The 15220-nt window shown below is 65.3% G+C and overlaps 2 protein-coding genes across 3 annotated transcripts; one reads left to right on the forward strand and one right to left on the reverse strand.

The window, feature by feature from the left end:
* Positions 1-1414: 1414 nt before the first annotated feature.
* ATP5F1D (ATP synthase F1 subunit delta) lies at positions 1415-3715 on the reverse strand. The gene is made up of 4 exons (XM_015240950.3): positions 3454-3715; positions 2786-2939; positions 2159-2247; positions 1415-2015 (listed from the first exon to the last, which is right to left on the reverse strand). Exons 1-4 carry the CDS (start codon positions 3592-3594, stop codon positions 1893-1895), a joined length of 507 nt encoding a protein of 168 aa, XP_015096436.2. The 5' UTR covers positions 3595-3715; the 3' UTR covers positions 1415-1892.
* Positions 3716-4100: 385 nt separating this feature from the next.
* Positions 4101-15109, forward strand: CBARP (CACN subunit beta associated regulatory protein). Of its 2 annotated transcripts, none has more exons than XM_072948112.1 (10): positions 4101-6347; positions 8089-8202; positions 8305-8444; positions 8722-8786; positions 9141-9285; positions 9473-9644; positions 9851-9988; positions 10421-10631; positions 11889-12072; positions 13009-15109. In XM_072948112.1, exons 2-10 carry the CDS (start codon positions 8110-8112, stop codon positions 14090-14092), a joined length of 2232 nt encoding a protein of 743 aa, XP_072804213.1. In that variant the 5' UTR covers positions 4101-6347; positions 8089-8109; the 3' UTR covers positions 14093-15109. The 2 variants fall into 2 exon arrangements, with proteins under 2 accessions (XP_072804213.1, XP_072804214.1); XM_072948113.1 differs by having other exon boundaries at positions 9549-9644; positions 9892-9988.
* Positions 15110-15220: the final 111 nt, after the last annotated feature.

Here is a 15220-nt window from a genome sequence, read left to right on the forward strand (position 1 = left end):
GCAGCCCAGCCAGCACAAGCTGTTCCTGCAGCCCAGCAGGTGCAAGTGTCCCCAGGCTGGGCTCCAAGGCTGCCACATTCCCCAGGGGCCTGCGCCATGCTGGGGGGGTCCTAGCTACATCTGGTTGTGTCGCACAGCTAGGGGCTGAGGCCTCAGGGGGTGGGGGTGCTAGTGGGGTCCCTGGTGTGGGGCTGCCGGTCCGGTGGATTAGTGAAGGTCTCCTCCCACAGGCCCCCACCAACCCCCAGCCATGCCCCTGGTCTTATTTATAGACTAGATAAGGAGACGGGCCAGGAACTCCACGACCTGGGCTCTAAAGCCAGGAGACGGAGAGGGGTGGGGTTGCACTTGTGACCCCCAAAGCTGTCACAGCTGTCACACCTGTCTGAGCTGGGGGTTTCTGGGATAGAGGGAGCTGGCTACTCCAGCCTCACCTGCCCAAAAAGGAACAAGACTTGGATGGATGTCCCCCATACTGCAAGCTTGCCTAGAGCCTCCCATGTTCACATCTCCCCCATGTCAAGCCTTAGAGACAACCTGGGGACAGTCACTTCCACGGGACTGTGACACACAACCAGCCTGTCTGTGCTGATGACAAGCCCTGGAGTGGCCTCCCCATCACCTTCTGGCTGCCAGTGACACACAGGGAGGCCCAAGCTCACGCACACTCACCCTGCTGGAATCCCCTGCCAGCTCTGCTCAGCCCAGGACCAGGGAGCAGGGTGAGGAGACCCCTGCCTGCCACCCGGAGCTAGTGCCTAGGCCACCCCACCCAGGTCGGAAGAGGGAGTTACTGGTTGAAAAAGATGGGGCAGCCCTTAAGCTTCAAGGTACCGGGCTGGCCCCTGCCTGGTCACTCCACCAATCTGGGGCAGGCCCATGGGCCTGGGTGCCAACACCACCAGGGACTGGGCGCCCAGCCAGCTGGGGCCACCCACAGGCCAGGCAAGCACAGGGCAGTGCCTCCGTGGGAGCAGGCAGGACCCACCTCTTCCCAGCGCAGCTGGGGCAGGGCTGAGGAGCTGGCGGGGCAGACATCACAGCCCAGAACCGGAGCCCAGCAGAGCCCTGTCTGTCCAGCAGCCCGAGCCCAGTCCAGAAGCAGCGGCCACACCCCTGCCTGCTGTCCCCAGCCCTGGCTAGTGACCTTTGCCCGTCCCCACCCTCCTGGGGTGAGGGCCAGCACCCAGCCCACAACCCAGCCTGGCTTCATGAGCTCTGTCCCCCGCACCCCTCGACACTCCAGCTTACTGCAGACAGCCAGGATGTCTCAGGTCACTGCCTCCTGACCCAAGAAAGGCAATGGCTGGCATTTACTGCCCCACCTCACTCGGTAGACACAGAGAGCTGGGGCAGAGACCAGGCTGGGTCCCGAGCCTGCTGCCCCAAGCAGGACAAAGCCAGTAAACACAAGTTGGCTCCCAGATCTTTAATGAGGGCCTTGGGAGGGGGCAAGCTGTCTGGGAGAGAAGGCTGGGAGCAGAGCTCTCTGCAGCAGGCTCGGCAGGGGCAGGGGAGTGGTGGGCAGCACATCAGGTCCAGGGGATCTTGGGAGGTGGGACAAGAGCCCCCAGAGTGACAATACCCACCACAGACAGAGCGAGTGTCTGAACTCGCCCCGCCCCACCAAGTTGGCCAGAGTTGCTGAGGGTTTGTTCCTGAGGTTTATTTAGCAGGAGGGGACAAAGCCCTGCAGGATGCCCTGGACAGAAGCTGGCCCTATGCTGCCATCTGGCGGCTTCCCAGCAAGGACCGCTCCCCCTAGGGAAGTAGTGCTCTAGGGGCTGTCTGGCCCGCTTCACTCAGCCTCTTGCCCCCCAAGTCAGCCTGGACCACGGGAGCTGCCTCCGCTGCATGGGCCTCGGCCACAGCCAACACGGGGCAGGCCCCGCCTACTCCAGGGCCTTCACCAGGGCCTCGCTGGCCTCGATGCGGATCTGGATCTCGGCCCTCGTGGCCTCATCTGCCGCCCCCAACAGCTCCGACTGCGCCTTCTCCAGGTTCGCCTTGGCCGCCTGCAGGGGGTGGGTGGCGGGTGAGGACTAAGCCTGGGCCCCAGCCCGACACTGGCCCCACATGCCAGTTCCCTCCCTGCAGCCAGGGAGTTCTCCACCAGCTCCGACCAGCTCTGTGCCTCGACATCCCCTGGGGCACTCACCCCCAGGTCCAGCATGTCGAGCGTCACAGCTTCTTCAGCCAGTAACTGCACCGAGGAATCAGCATTCACTGTGACGGAACCGCTGCTCACTGCGGGGGGGGGGGAGGGGGAGTGAGAGCTCTATGTCCAGGCATGGGGGACACGGGCAGCCCCAGAGCCCCTGTTGGGTTGGGAGGGTGAGCCCACAGCCTGGCTCCAAGGTCCAAAGGCTCAAGCACACAAGTAGATAGGTGACCACCAGGTGCACCCCCTGGAGGCTGGACATGGGGACAAAGACCCCTCCCTCTGCCCACCAGCCCGTGGGCTGAACCAGGGTCAGGGGAAAAGCAGAACTGAGTTCAAGTCTCAGTTGTGGTGCTGGGAAAGAGCCACGCTGCTGGATGACTTTCTTAGAATGGAGGATCCTTCCTCCTCCAAAGGGCCCCCTCCAGGCCACATTTTCACTTCTCTTCCCAGCACCTGTCAGCATGGGTCCCCCTCCCCTGATCAGTTCTACCCCTAACCACAGCCAGTCCAAAGCTGGGAAACACTATGCCCTTTCTTACTCAGTCAACTGAAATGGGGACTTCTCTGCTGGGACCGGTGTCCTCTGCCCAGCCGCTTTCCTCTGCCCTCCACTCAACTCACCAAAGTATTTGGAAGTGGTACCGTCTTCAGCATGGACCACAACCAGCCCTGGCCGCAGGACCTGCAGGGTGGGCACATGGGCTGCCAGAATGCCGAAGGCTCCCGTCTGCGTGGGCACGTCCACCTGCCGGACGTTGGCACCGTTGAAGAACACCTAGAGAAAGCGTGATGAACGGGTTGCTTCAGGCCAGTACCACGGAACCAGCATTTAGTCTCCCCTGCCATTAAACATCTACGTCAGACTGAAAGCTGATGAGGGACCCAGAGGCAGCTGCACTGGGACCAGTGCTTCGGTGGGGTCCTCCAGCAAGGCTGCAGTGCCTTCGTCTACAAAAGAACGAAATCAAGCCACCATTCCTTCCGTAAGAAAACGCCGTTAGGCCACAAACAGCCACTGCAGGAGGGAGCATTCAGGAGGCGCAGAACTCGGAAGGGGTACCGGGGACTCCGGTCTGAATCACGTGGCGTTAGGGCGCATGCTGGGAGCAGATCGGAATGAGGGGCTGAGGGACGGCGACCACGGGAGTTGGGGGCTCGGATCCCGGACTAGACGGGATAGGGGCGCGGGACCGGAATGCAGGTTGCCGACCTGGGGACTGGGGGCTCGGATCCCGGACCACACGGGACAGAGGCGCGGGTGCGGGGCCCGAGCCCGCGGACGTCCGAACCTGCGTGGGTGAGGCGAAGGTGAAGGACATCTGTCCCGAGCCAGCGGCGGGGGCTGGGGCGGCGGCAGCCTCGGCGTAAGCGCGGGCTTGGCGCACGAGGCGGGCCAAGCCTGGGCGGCGGAGCAGCGCGGCAGGCAGCATGGCGGCAGGCGTACCGCAGTCGGCGGACGGCGGACGGCGGAGTGGAGGCTAGCGGACTCCGGCTGGACGCGAACGGCCTGGAGGGCGAGGAGGACGACGCGCGAGGACTTCTGGGAGAAGAATTCAAGTAGGGCGCACGCGCGAACTACGACTCCCGGCGGGCTGCGCGCGATGTTGATGACGACGCACCGCCAGGGCGCGCGGCATCGTGGGGGTTGTAGTTTCCTTCCGACCCGAGCTCCCAGCCCGATGGTCAGTTATACGGTACTGCATGGGGAGGACCACAAGTCTGCGTGGAGAGACACTTGAGTTGAATACAAGGTTTTTGGGGGCGCTCATTGGCTGTCAGGCGCTGGAGAGATACCAGGGAAATATCAAGATTCCTGATACAGCTTGGGGTGGTGGGGGCGTTTAACAGACACTCAAAATAATGAATATGTCTTATAGTATGTCAGGAAGTAACAAACACAAACAAGAAAACAGTAGGGGTTCCGGAGTGCGCCAGCTGTAGGAAGTGCAGGCGTCCCGGCAACAGCATCCCAGGCGGAGGGTCTAGCGCGGGCAAGCGTTCAGCCGTGTGGGAAACGCTTGGCTGCAACTCCCGTTGACGTCGACAGGGGGCGAACCAATCCCGGAGATGCTCTCCGCCCGGCCCCTCCCGACCGGCCACCGCTTCCGCGCGCTGCTGACGTAGGGGCGCTTGCGCGGGCGGCCTGGGGCTCAGCTGACGTCACCGCGGCCCGCGCAGCCTCGCTCGCGGCGCTGACGTCACCGCCCCGCCCCCGCGCTTCTGCAGGTCTGCGCCCCCGGCCGGGCCCCAGCCCCCAGCTTGGATTCTGGGACAACGCAGAGTCCGGTTTAACCCACGTAGGGCCCACACCAGGAGGGGACTTGGCTGAGGAGCGTACGGGGAAGGGTGTCACACCTGGGCGTTTGGCTCTGCAGGTGCTGTGGCCGAAAGAGGCTCCTACAGGGGGAAGCCTCACGCCCAGACCCCCGCCCCCTCTCCGGGCCAGCGCTCAGGGGCACTCGGGGCGTCAGTCCCAGTGTCTTGGGCATCCTGGCTGTAGGCGAGTGTGTGCAGAGGAAAGCTCCTCTCACATTTGTAGGGGTGCGCCCTGTGCACGGCCACGACCTCTCACGGAGCGCCAGAGCCTATATGGAGACCTATTCCGAAAGACTCCTCAAACCGATCCACTCGGCTTATCTCTAATCTTCACTCCATGGTGGCCCAGGGGTAGGGGCGCTACCCACCTGTTTCTCAGGTCCCAAACATGGGGTTATACTGGAATTCTACAGTGGATCCATCCACAAGGCTCGTCCACCCAGTTCAGCCACTGCAGCGAGCCTTCCTGGCTTGGATGGCCCCAGGCTCCTCCCTTGATGCTTTCTCCACACATAGCGAGAGGGACCGTGTCATTCCGCTGCTGGGAACCACAAGATGGCTTCCCCATTCCCTCCAACACAGTTTCGGACCTCGGGCTTTGCACGTGCAGTTTCCACTGGCCCTCCTGAGTGTCTGTCCGTTTGACTGCCCCTTGCCCTCCTTCAGCAGGGTCATCCTTTCATCCACTGGACACGCACGATCCCTCCAGTGTGCCGGCCCTGTGCTATGACCAGGGACCGAGCTGTAAGAGAACTCCTGCCCTGTCACCATGGAGTGGGGGCAGGCGTGAGTAAGGACACAACACGGGGTCTTGGAGAAAAGCAAAGTATAACAGGGGGCTGGAGGAAGTGTGGGATGGGAGCTGCTTTGTGGGGCCAAGAGGAGATGGAGAATTTGCCACTGGGAAAGAAGTGACGGAAGCGAGGGATGGACTCTTGTCACTGAGTGAGGAAAGCCCAGCAGGCCCAGCCCCTGCAAGTGCAAAGGCCCTGAGGTTGGACTGGGCTTTCCGCTTTCACTGGAGGAAAAAGGGGTGCCATTTTGCTATGTTGAGCACAGGACTAGACAGGCTGGGCTGGGACCCAGACAAGGCTGGTGGCAGCTTGGTGGCCTTCACATCTAGAAGGATTTGGCACGATTGTCCGGGAAGGAGCAGCTTTAGAATTGACCAGGCATGGGGTTTCTGAAGGGGTAGATCTGAGGTCACCGGGCGCTGGGCAGGCCCTGGTGGCACTGAGCATAGGTTGCGTTTCATTATCTTTGCTCATCCTAACAAGGCAGGGCTCCTGGTGATCCCTGACAGGGCCGGAGCCCCTGGGCTGTGCATCCTGCAGACTCCCAAGTTGGGGGAAGTGATGGAAGGGGAGTTTATGCACCCCAGGTTTCCGGGCTGCGGGGAGTCGTGAGCCCCAGGACCAACACCACTTTGGTTTTCTTTCCTTGGGGATCCTGGGAAGGGTCGGGGAGTCGTGAAGGGGGGACCGAGGGCGGACATTCAGCTGCCTCGGGAGAGGGCGGCTCCGCGTGGGGAGGGGGCGCCCGGGAGCGCAGGCTCCGCCCCCCGCCCCCGCCGGAAGGGAAGGGGAGGCGGTGGCTGGCGCGGAGCTAGCCAGACGCGGCGGCGAGCGCGGTGGGGGCGGCCGGCCGGGGACCGGGCGGCACCGGGCGACACTGAGCGGGTCGGAGCGGGCTTGCGGCCAACGCGATCACGTGTGCGGCCCCTCCTCTGGCGCCTGCCTCCCCCGTGCGCCGCGCTCTTCATTCATAAATTCTCCGCCTGCTCCGCGGCTACCGGGCGCCGAAGCCAGCCGGGAGCGCCGCGCAGCCGCCCGCCCGCCGCCCATGGGCCGCGCGCCCCGGCGCTGAGGTAGGCGCGCGGGCCTGGGGCTGCACCGGGGCGGGCGGGGGACAGGCTGAGGACGCGCGGCCCGCCCTGGCTCGAGACCACCGGTCCCTTCCCGCGAGGCGGCGAGGCCAGAGGCAGGGAGCGGAGGAGCCGGGGCCAGCGTGGGGGGTCAGTCGACGGGGCTCTGCACCCTCCCTTCGGCAGCCCGGAGAGGGACCCTTGCCCACGCCTTCCCCAGCCTCAGTTTCCCGCTATGAGATTTGCCGAGGGCCATGGCGTTTGCGCCTCCTGGCTTAACACGAGGTTGAGAAGTGCCTGGAGTCGGTTCCCTGCATCTTGCCGCTTGCCATCCCCGTCCCTAGGGCCGGTTGAGGGCGCGGGGGTGGGAGCGGAGGCAAGCCCGATCGGGAGCCAAGGCCCAGCGGGACTTTAGGGGCTGGACCCTCCGCCCTAGGCTGCCGTCCCCGCCTACCCCCGCTTCCCCCTCGGCCTCCTGCCGTCTTTCCTGATCTCCTGTCATCGTCCCTGTGCCTCTGCCCCCTCCCCCTCCAGCGTGAACTCATTTCCCGACCTACATATAGGTGCCCCCTCCCCCAAGGATGCAGGGGAGTCGCGGCCAGCCTCTGACCCAGAGTGCTGAGGACACCTGGCTTTCGCCGGTACCCTCCCCTCCTCTGGGCCTCAGTTTCCCCTCCGCTGTCAAGTGGGGATAAAGCCCCGAAGGGTTAGGGACGCCGGAACCTGTGTACGGGCTTTCCCTTTCCTACGGGGAAGGGCCACTCGCCGTGTCCGCTCAGGGCTGCCGGTCATCCCGGCCCCAGACTCGGTTCCCTGAGATTCCATAGTGCGGCCACCGGTCCTTCCCGCAGGAAGGAGCTGTGTGCTGGGGAGGGCGGTCAGATGCAATGTCCAGGCAGTCCCCTTCCCGAGCACGGAGACCCTCCCAGCCTCGGTGCCTCCACGCCAGGCAGACGTGGAGACTGGCCAGCTGGGGCTGGGAGGGGTGCGGCAGGGGCGCGTGGTCGGGCTGGGCACCGGCGGGCGGCGGCAGCAGCCATCTTGCCGCCCGGGGCTGGCTTCAGCCTCCCCTGCAGGAGGCCTCCCTCCCCCGCGCCCCCTCCCCTCCTCGTGCTCCCTGGCAACCCGCTCCCCTCCACCAGCTCGGCCTGCTCGCTCAGTCGCCATGGGAACCAGATTCTTGAGGGCTGGGAACAGATGCGCCTTCTTTGGCCTTTTCATTCCCCCCCACCACTCTGCAGAGGGGAACTTTTACCTCTGAGAGTCGTGACCTAGGAGTCCCCGTGGTCAGCTCTTCTCCCCCCTCCCCAGGGCTGGATGGCCCAAGGGATGACCCGAATCCCCGTTATTATGCAACCAGTCCCCTAGGACCCATGCAGCCCCTCCTGCGGCCCTGATGGGGCAGGCAGGGCCCCTGGAGCCTGGCGGGAGTGGGCTGATAGCCTCAGTTTCCCCATTCCTGGCAGAGGTGCTCCCCCTTTCCTGGGCAGGGCTCCCTGCCCAGCGCCACCTTGCCTGGCCGGCCCCACCGGCTGGGGAAGCTGTTGATATGCACACGCCTCCCCTTTTCAGAGATGGGGACAGAGAGGTCCCTGGCACTGATCTGAGCCAGGTGGGGGCTGCCTTGGGGCTCCCCCCCTCACCTCTCTGTGAGTCACTGCCCTGTGTGGACCCCTGTTCCTGCTCCCAGGGAGGTGGGAAGGGGGACCAAGGAGCTCCAGCTGAGCAGGCCCTGCCCCCCTAGGCCCCTCCTCCTAGCCTCAAAATGCAGCCTACAGCCACCATGGCCACAGCCGTCACCACCCCTGCCACTGTCGCCCTAACCACAACGTGGGACAACGTCACGGGCCGCCCCACGGTGAGTGAGGTGGGCAGGTTGGGGAGGACTGGTGGGGCGGGGCCACCAGTCCACACCTACCGGCACTGACACAGCTCCCCCCAACTGCTGCCCCTCCTGCAGACTGAGCCGGACCCCATACTGGACAACTCTGTGCTGCTGGTGGTGGTGATGGCACTTTTCGTTGGGGGCACGCTCGTGGTGCTGTCTGGCGTGCTGCTGCTCTGCAGGCGCTGCTGGGAGGTCCACCGGCGCCTCCACAGGTGCGCAGCCCCAACCGCCCCCACCAGGGAGCAGGGACAGGTCAGCACGAGAGCCTGTCTGGGGTGCAGGTTGTGTCCACCAGCCAGAGTCCTGGGCCTGCTTTTAGTGTCGTCTCCCCAGCGTGTGCTCACACAGGGCCCATGGAACATGGCAGTCCAAAGAACCAGGCTCCTGTGAGCCTGGGACACTGCCCTTGGGCATAAGCCCTGCAGGGACCTGTGGGCAGTACTGTCTGGGCCCTCCAGCCCACTGTGCTCCCCGACTGTCCCTCCCCAGAGCCCCGGAAGAAGCAGAGAAGACCGCAACCACCTATCTGGACAGCGGCACACACCCAGCCCCAGGTGAGGGGCCGGCCAGGTCCCGAGCCCCACCCATCTGCCCACCCTCCCGTCTGCCCCCCCGGCTGCCCCCCTTGGGCCGCCTGACCATCTGTGTCTGTCTGTCTCCCCCACCAGACTGGGCGCAGCTCGCTTCCGACTCATCTCTGTTTCCTTAAGCCCACGCGTAGGTGCCCGCAGGCGCATGCTGAGTGAGTGAGTGTGTGAGCGGCTGAGCGAGTGCCCGTCCACCCCCGCCCCGTCCCGGGCGGTCAGTCGGGCCCTCCGCGCTCCCTTCCGGACCTGCCCCTCCCAATGGCCCGCCTGGCACCCAGCACGGCCCGCTCGGGGCCCACCCTCTCTTGGCTCTCCTCGCAGACCCCGACTTCAGGGGGGAGGACCCTGAGGGCCAGGATGCTGAGACCGAGCGCTTCCTGTCCACTGGCTCCACTGGCCGCCGGGTGTCCTTCAACGAGGCAGCCCTATTTGAGCAGAGCCGGAAGGCGAGGGACAAGGGCCGCAGGTATGGAGGCTGGGCAGTGGGGGAGCAGGCTGGCCTCCCTGGATGCCCTGCTCTCCCCTACACCTGGCAGGGTGACAGCAGTCCCAGAGAGGATGGCAGGGTGTGGGCTGGGGGCCTGGCTCCCCCTCAGTGGGGCTGCACGTTGAGGGGGCAGCCCGCTGGTGACAGGCAGGCATGCTGGGCGCAGGTACACCCTGACGGAGGGGGACTTTCATCACTTGAAGAACGCCCGCCTCACACACCTGCACCTGCCGCCCCTCAAGATTGTCACCATCCATGAGTGTGACTCAGGCGAGGCCAGTGCCGCCACCACACCGCACCCCGCTGCAGCCCCCAAGGCCAGCCTTGCCATATTCCAGGTGAGGAGGGGTTGGTGGCTGGCCCAGGGCTCCAGGCAGGACCCCACCCTCACTGCCTTCCCCACCCTCCAGCTGGGCCCCTCATCTCAGGATGGGGGGTGGGCCGGCTGGGTACACTGTGGGTGGCAGGCCCAGCACACCCTCTCAGCCACCTGTGCTCTTTGACCTGTCACTGCTTCCTCCCCCATCCCGGCTCTGTCCCACAGCCCCCGGGGAAGGCCCTCACTGGCCGCTCCGTGGGCCCCAGCTCCGCCCTGCCAGGTGACCCCTACAATTCGGCCGTGGGCCCTGCCGACTTCGAGATCAGCCCCTCGGCATCCAGTGACTCTGGGGAAGGCACCTCGGTGAGGCCCCTGTGTAGGCACCCCTGCCCCACCCCAGGAAGAATCATTCTGTGGTCCCCCACCCACCATGGCCCTCCTGGCCCCTGCACTCAGGAGGGAGAGGGGCCACTGGTGCACGCATGCCAGGGGCAGGGTGGCAGCTGCAGGTGGGGGTGGCGGGGTTCAGGCCCCATCTCGGGCAGTGGGCCAGGAACCCCAGATGCTCACCCTCCGACCCCCTCTGTTCAGGGCTGGGAGAACAGAGCTGGCCAGTGACTGGCTGAGCCCCTGGGGAGCCTCTCAGGCAGGGTCTCAGTGGGAAGGAGGCCCCAGCCCCTGGGCTTAGCATGGCTCCTACTCCCCGAGAGTCCCTGGCTCTTCCTCAGCACAAATGCAGAGCTGTGAACCAGGCCAGGAGTCTGCGTGTCTGAAAGAATCCCTCTTTCCTCACAGTTGGATGCGGCTGTCAGGAGTGCCAAGCCTGGGGGCCCCGGGGTGGCAGCAGGACTGGGGGAGGCGGGCCCCGGCTCTGGGGCGGGCCCTGTTCTGCAGTTCTTCACCCGCTTGAGGCGCCACGCCAGCCTGGATGGGGCCAGCCCCTACTTCAAGGTCAAGAAGTGGAAGCTGGAGCCCAGCCAGCGGGCGTCCAGTCTGGACACAAGAGGTGAGCTGTGGCCCCTGGCAGGGAGCAAGGCCCAGAGGCTGCCGTGGAGCAGGAGACTCTGCGCCCAGGGCAGGGTCCCCGTGCCCCACCCCGCTGGCCGGCCTCACCCACTTGCCACCAGGCATTTTGCCCAAGGTCTTAGAGCTGGTCAGGAGGAGGACCCAGGGCTGCATGCTGTTCCCCAGTAAAACGAAAGGCTTTTCGGTCCAGAACACGGATTGGTGAACTTTTCCCTTGAGGCACCAGATGGTTGGTTTTGGCTTTGGGGTCAGTCCGTCTGCTGTTGCATGAAAGCAGCCCTGGATAACGTGTAAATGAGGATGGTTTGTGCCAATAAAGCTTTATTTATAACAGGTGGTGGGTCTCCAATCCTACAGACCCCTGGTCACATGGGGCACTGGATACAGGGCTTCTAAACTCTCCACCCAAGGACCCTGCGTGGGGAGTGGGCACTGACAGTGGGAACCAGCTCTGCCAAAGGGAGCTCAGTGGGGCCAGGCCACTGGGACACCTGCTGCCCAGTGGAGGAGGTGGCAGGTCCCGGTGCCAGGAGAGGCAGAGAGGGGACAGGCAGTGTTGGAGATGAGGGAAGGTGCATGGCCAGTGACAGTGAGCCTCCTTGTCAGGGCCTGGCTCCAGCTGGCACAGGGGCAGGAGGGGTGAGTTCTGGCAGAGGTGCCGCTGGCCAGGGAGGGGAGGGCCTATCCCACTGCCCTGCTGGGAGCCCAGATGGAGCCTGTGATTCCTGATGGTGATTACAGTCAAATGCAAAAGCACCCAGAACCTGTTTGCTGGGTGACTCTCATCCCTACCCCGAGGCCTTCCCAGCTAGGCCTCTTGTCATGGGAGGATCCTGGCACCTGGCCAGGGGGCCCACCGGCCAGGCTGGGGCTGGAGCTGGAGCTGGCGGGAAAGGGCTTTACCTCTCTCCCCTCAGCTGTCCCTTACTCACCCAAGCCTTCGGCCTTCTGCACTCCAGCTGGGCTGTGTCTGCCGCTGGGTATCTGTCCGGTACAAGTCCTTGCTCTGGCCACACCCATCTGCTGGGACCACTTGGGGCAATACTGCCACCTTGGCAGCTCAGCCCACACCTGGCCTGGTTGCTGGGCTTTTGGTCCTGGCCCTTCTGCCCTCTGTGCCTTGGTTCCCCAGGGTGCACACTCACCTGGCCTAGGCTGGGGTCTGCTGGCTTGGGGGTGAGAGTGGGCCCAGGGCTGGGAGGGGCCCAGGCAGGCTGCCGTGCCTTCCTCTGCACAGGCTCCCCAAAGAGACACCACTTCCAGCGGCAGCGGGCAGCCAGCGAGAGCATGGAACAGGAGGAGGGGGATGCCCCCCAGGTGGACTTCATCCAGTACATCGCCAGCGCTGGCGACGCAGTGGCCTTCCCGCAGCCCTGCCCCTTTCTGGCCAGCCCCACCAGCCCGCCCCCCCCTCTCGGCAGGTATTTTTCAGTAGATAGAGGTGCCAGGGGTGGACTTGTGGGCCCCTGCCCCACCCCTTCGGACAGGCGGTCGTGTCCCTCTGGCTCCACCGTCCCTCCCGGAGGCTGCCTGGCTGGGGCCACCTCTCCAGCACCGACCAGAGGGAAGCAGGGGGAGACTGGGTAAGGGTAGAGGGGTGGGCAGGGCCCCGGGTTACCAAGACAGGATGCCTGCTCAATCAGGGACGCTGTGGGTGGATGTCTGCACAGGTATTGCCACTTCCTGCTGGTGCCCACGGCCTGAAGGGCCCTGCCCGCCTGCCCATGCTCCTGAGGACTAGATGGCCCCTACTCAGAAACTTGTGACCACTTCTGCCAGCAATGCTCCCTCCCCCTGCCCAAGGGCAACTGTCCTGAAGCTCTGGGCCCATGGCAGTGGGATAGGCAACAGGATCCAGGGAGCAGGGCACTTCCCTGTCCCAGGAGTTAACACTTTTTGTTTATTCTCCTGGTTCCTTAACAAATCTACCTTGGGAGGTGAGGCTTCATACCCAGACTCACCCAGGGGGAGGGGCTGAGCTGGACTCCACTCCTCCCATCCATCCCCAGCCGCCCCTTGGTACAGTAAGTTGTTAGGAAGAAGGCATCTCCCAAGGCGAGGCTTAAGCTCTTTCTGGTCAAGGGGCCAACCACCAGCAGTGCCAGCAGATGCCTGGGTCAGATATTCCAAGAGAAGCCCCCATTCAGCAGGTGCCAGGAAGGCTCCGGGTTTACCCAAAAGGCAGTCCCTGAAAAGTAGACAGGCAGGCAGCATTTAAAAAGTTCATCTTCCACAGGGCCTGGCCAAGCCTGTAGGGTTCCTACCCGTGCCCATCCTCTCAGACCCAGAGGCAGGGTGGCCGGGGAGGGGTCGCGGGGGCCTTCACAGCCTTCTGACAGCTGCTTCCTGGTTTGCAGGCTAGAAGCAGCCGACGAGGTGGGCGCTGCGGGAGGATCAAGCCCTGATTCCCCCCCAGAGCGCAGCGGCAGCGCGGGGCCTGAGCAGGAGCAGCAGCATCAAGAGTCAGACAGCGAGCGGGACGCAGGGCCAGAGCAGGCCCAGACCATCTACCGTGACATCTGGAGCCTGCGCGCCTCGCTCGAGCTGCATGCTGCCAACGCCTCGGACCACAGCAGCAGCGGCAACGACCGCGACTCGGTGCGCAGCGGCGACAGCTCGGGTTCAGGCTCTGGAGGCACTGCACCCGCCTTCCCGCCGCCCTCGCCGCCGCCCACACCGAGGACAGCCGACAGCGAGGCGGGTGGGCCGCGCAAGCTGCTGCAGATGGACAGTGGCTACGCCAGCATTGAGGGCCGCGGCGCGGGCGAGGACGGGCTGCCCAGCGCGCCTGAGAAGCGCTCCTCCTTCACGAGAATGGGCCGTGAGTTTACGGTGAGCAGCAGCTTCGAGGGGCCCATCGAGCCCGCGGCCGAGGCGCCCTCCCGGCCCCGCAGCCCCCGTGCCTGGCCCCGCCGCGCCCCGCGCCGCGACTACAGCATTGACGAGAAGACGGACGCACTGTTCCACGAGTTCCTGCGTCACGACCCGCACTTCGACGATGCCCCGTCCGCCGCCACTCGCCACCGTGCACGCGCGCACCCGCACCCCCACGCACGCAAGCAGTGGCAGCAACGTGGCCGGCAGCACAGCGACCCTGGCGCGCGGGCCGCGCCCTCCGCCCCACCCACGGCCCCACCCGGCGCCCCCCGACCCGTGCGTGCGCCCCTGCGCCGGGGAGACAGCGTCGACTGCCCGCCCGACGGCCGCGCGGGTGACGACCCGGCGGTCCCCGCTGTCCCTGCCATCCCCGTCATCGAGGAGGAGCCCGGCGGTGGCTGCCCGGGCTCCGGCCTGTGTGCCGGACCCCCAGGGGCACTACTGGACAAGCTGGCGGCCAGCCTCGACGACAGACTCTTCCCTCCCCGCCTGGCCGAGCCCGTTGCCGTGGCTCCCGCGCTGGCTGCAGCTGCACCCACGTCCCCCGACCACAGCCCGGTCTAAGCCTGCGCCTCACGCCCACTTCACCTTGTTCGTCGCCGGCGGGGGCCCCCACGCCTTGGCGCCGGACGCCCCGGCGCGCATGCGCCAGGACCGAGGGCCTCGAGCGCACGCTAAGTGCCCCAGGCGCCCCGCGCCGCCCCAAAGTGCGCAGCACACGATCCCTCCAGGCACTTCACTGGGTCCCTGCGGAATCGCAAGGCCAAGAGGACCCTGGCTCGACTAGAGGGAGTGTGGTGGATTCTCATCTTCGAGCTCCTGAGGACGACGTCCAGCTTCCGCCGGCGCAGACAGCAGCGGGGTGGTGACCGGAAAAATCGCGCGCACCGCACCGCGTCTGGGGCACACAGCGGCGGGAAGCGCAGGCACAGGGGCTGCATCCTGGAGGGGCGACGAGTTCCGACTGCGCGAGACGCATGCAGAGTGCCCCTCACAGGCCCAGTTGAGCCTCGAGAGGCGTCGGGTCTGCACGCGCCGAGGGCTCTGCGCCAGGGCGCCTGCGCCGAGGCTGCCGGGGCTGGGACAGCGGGGCGCTGAGGATCCATGTAGAGTGCGCCAGCAGGACCGGGAGGCTGGCCGAGGCCGCGGCCGCCGATCTCCCAAAGCGGAAGCCGTTTACCTCACCGCGGCGTGCTCGCGGCAGTCCGTGTCCCCTTCGAGCAATAACCGCACCTGCCGCTGCTGCTGCCAGCCCTGAACACCTCCTCCCGCAGCCCTCCTCCCAGTGTCTGCGCCCCTGTGCTCGCCCTCTGCATGTTGAGCGGGCTGCACACCCAGTAACCGCACCGTCCAAAGAGCTGCCAGGACTCACCAGTATTTGAGACATAAAACCCAAACGGTCAAGGTTTCAAGTTTCCCAAGCTTTATTTATTGCCAAAAGTTGGGGCAGCCCTCGCCAGCGGCCGGCCGAGCTGCCCCGCCCCGCCCCGCCCCTCCCTCGGAAGCTTTGTGCCCTGTACTATCCAGTGATGGAGTTTCTTGTGTTGTGTTTTCTGGTTGATTATAAATATTTACTGCCTACTCTGGCTTGCTCTGGGTTTTCTCCGGGGACCCAGGAGCACAGAGGCCTTGGAGGGAAGGGGGTCAGGGCACCCCTGAACACTGCACTGTGGAGCCATGGGCCCTGGGCTG

Source organism: Vicugna pacos, chromosome 22 (assembly GCF_048564905.1).
Source record: "Vicugna pacos chromosome 22, VicPac4, whole genome shotgun sequence".
NCBI lineage: Eukaryota > Metazoa > Chordata > Mammalia > Artiodactyla > Camelidae > Vicugna > Vicugna pacos.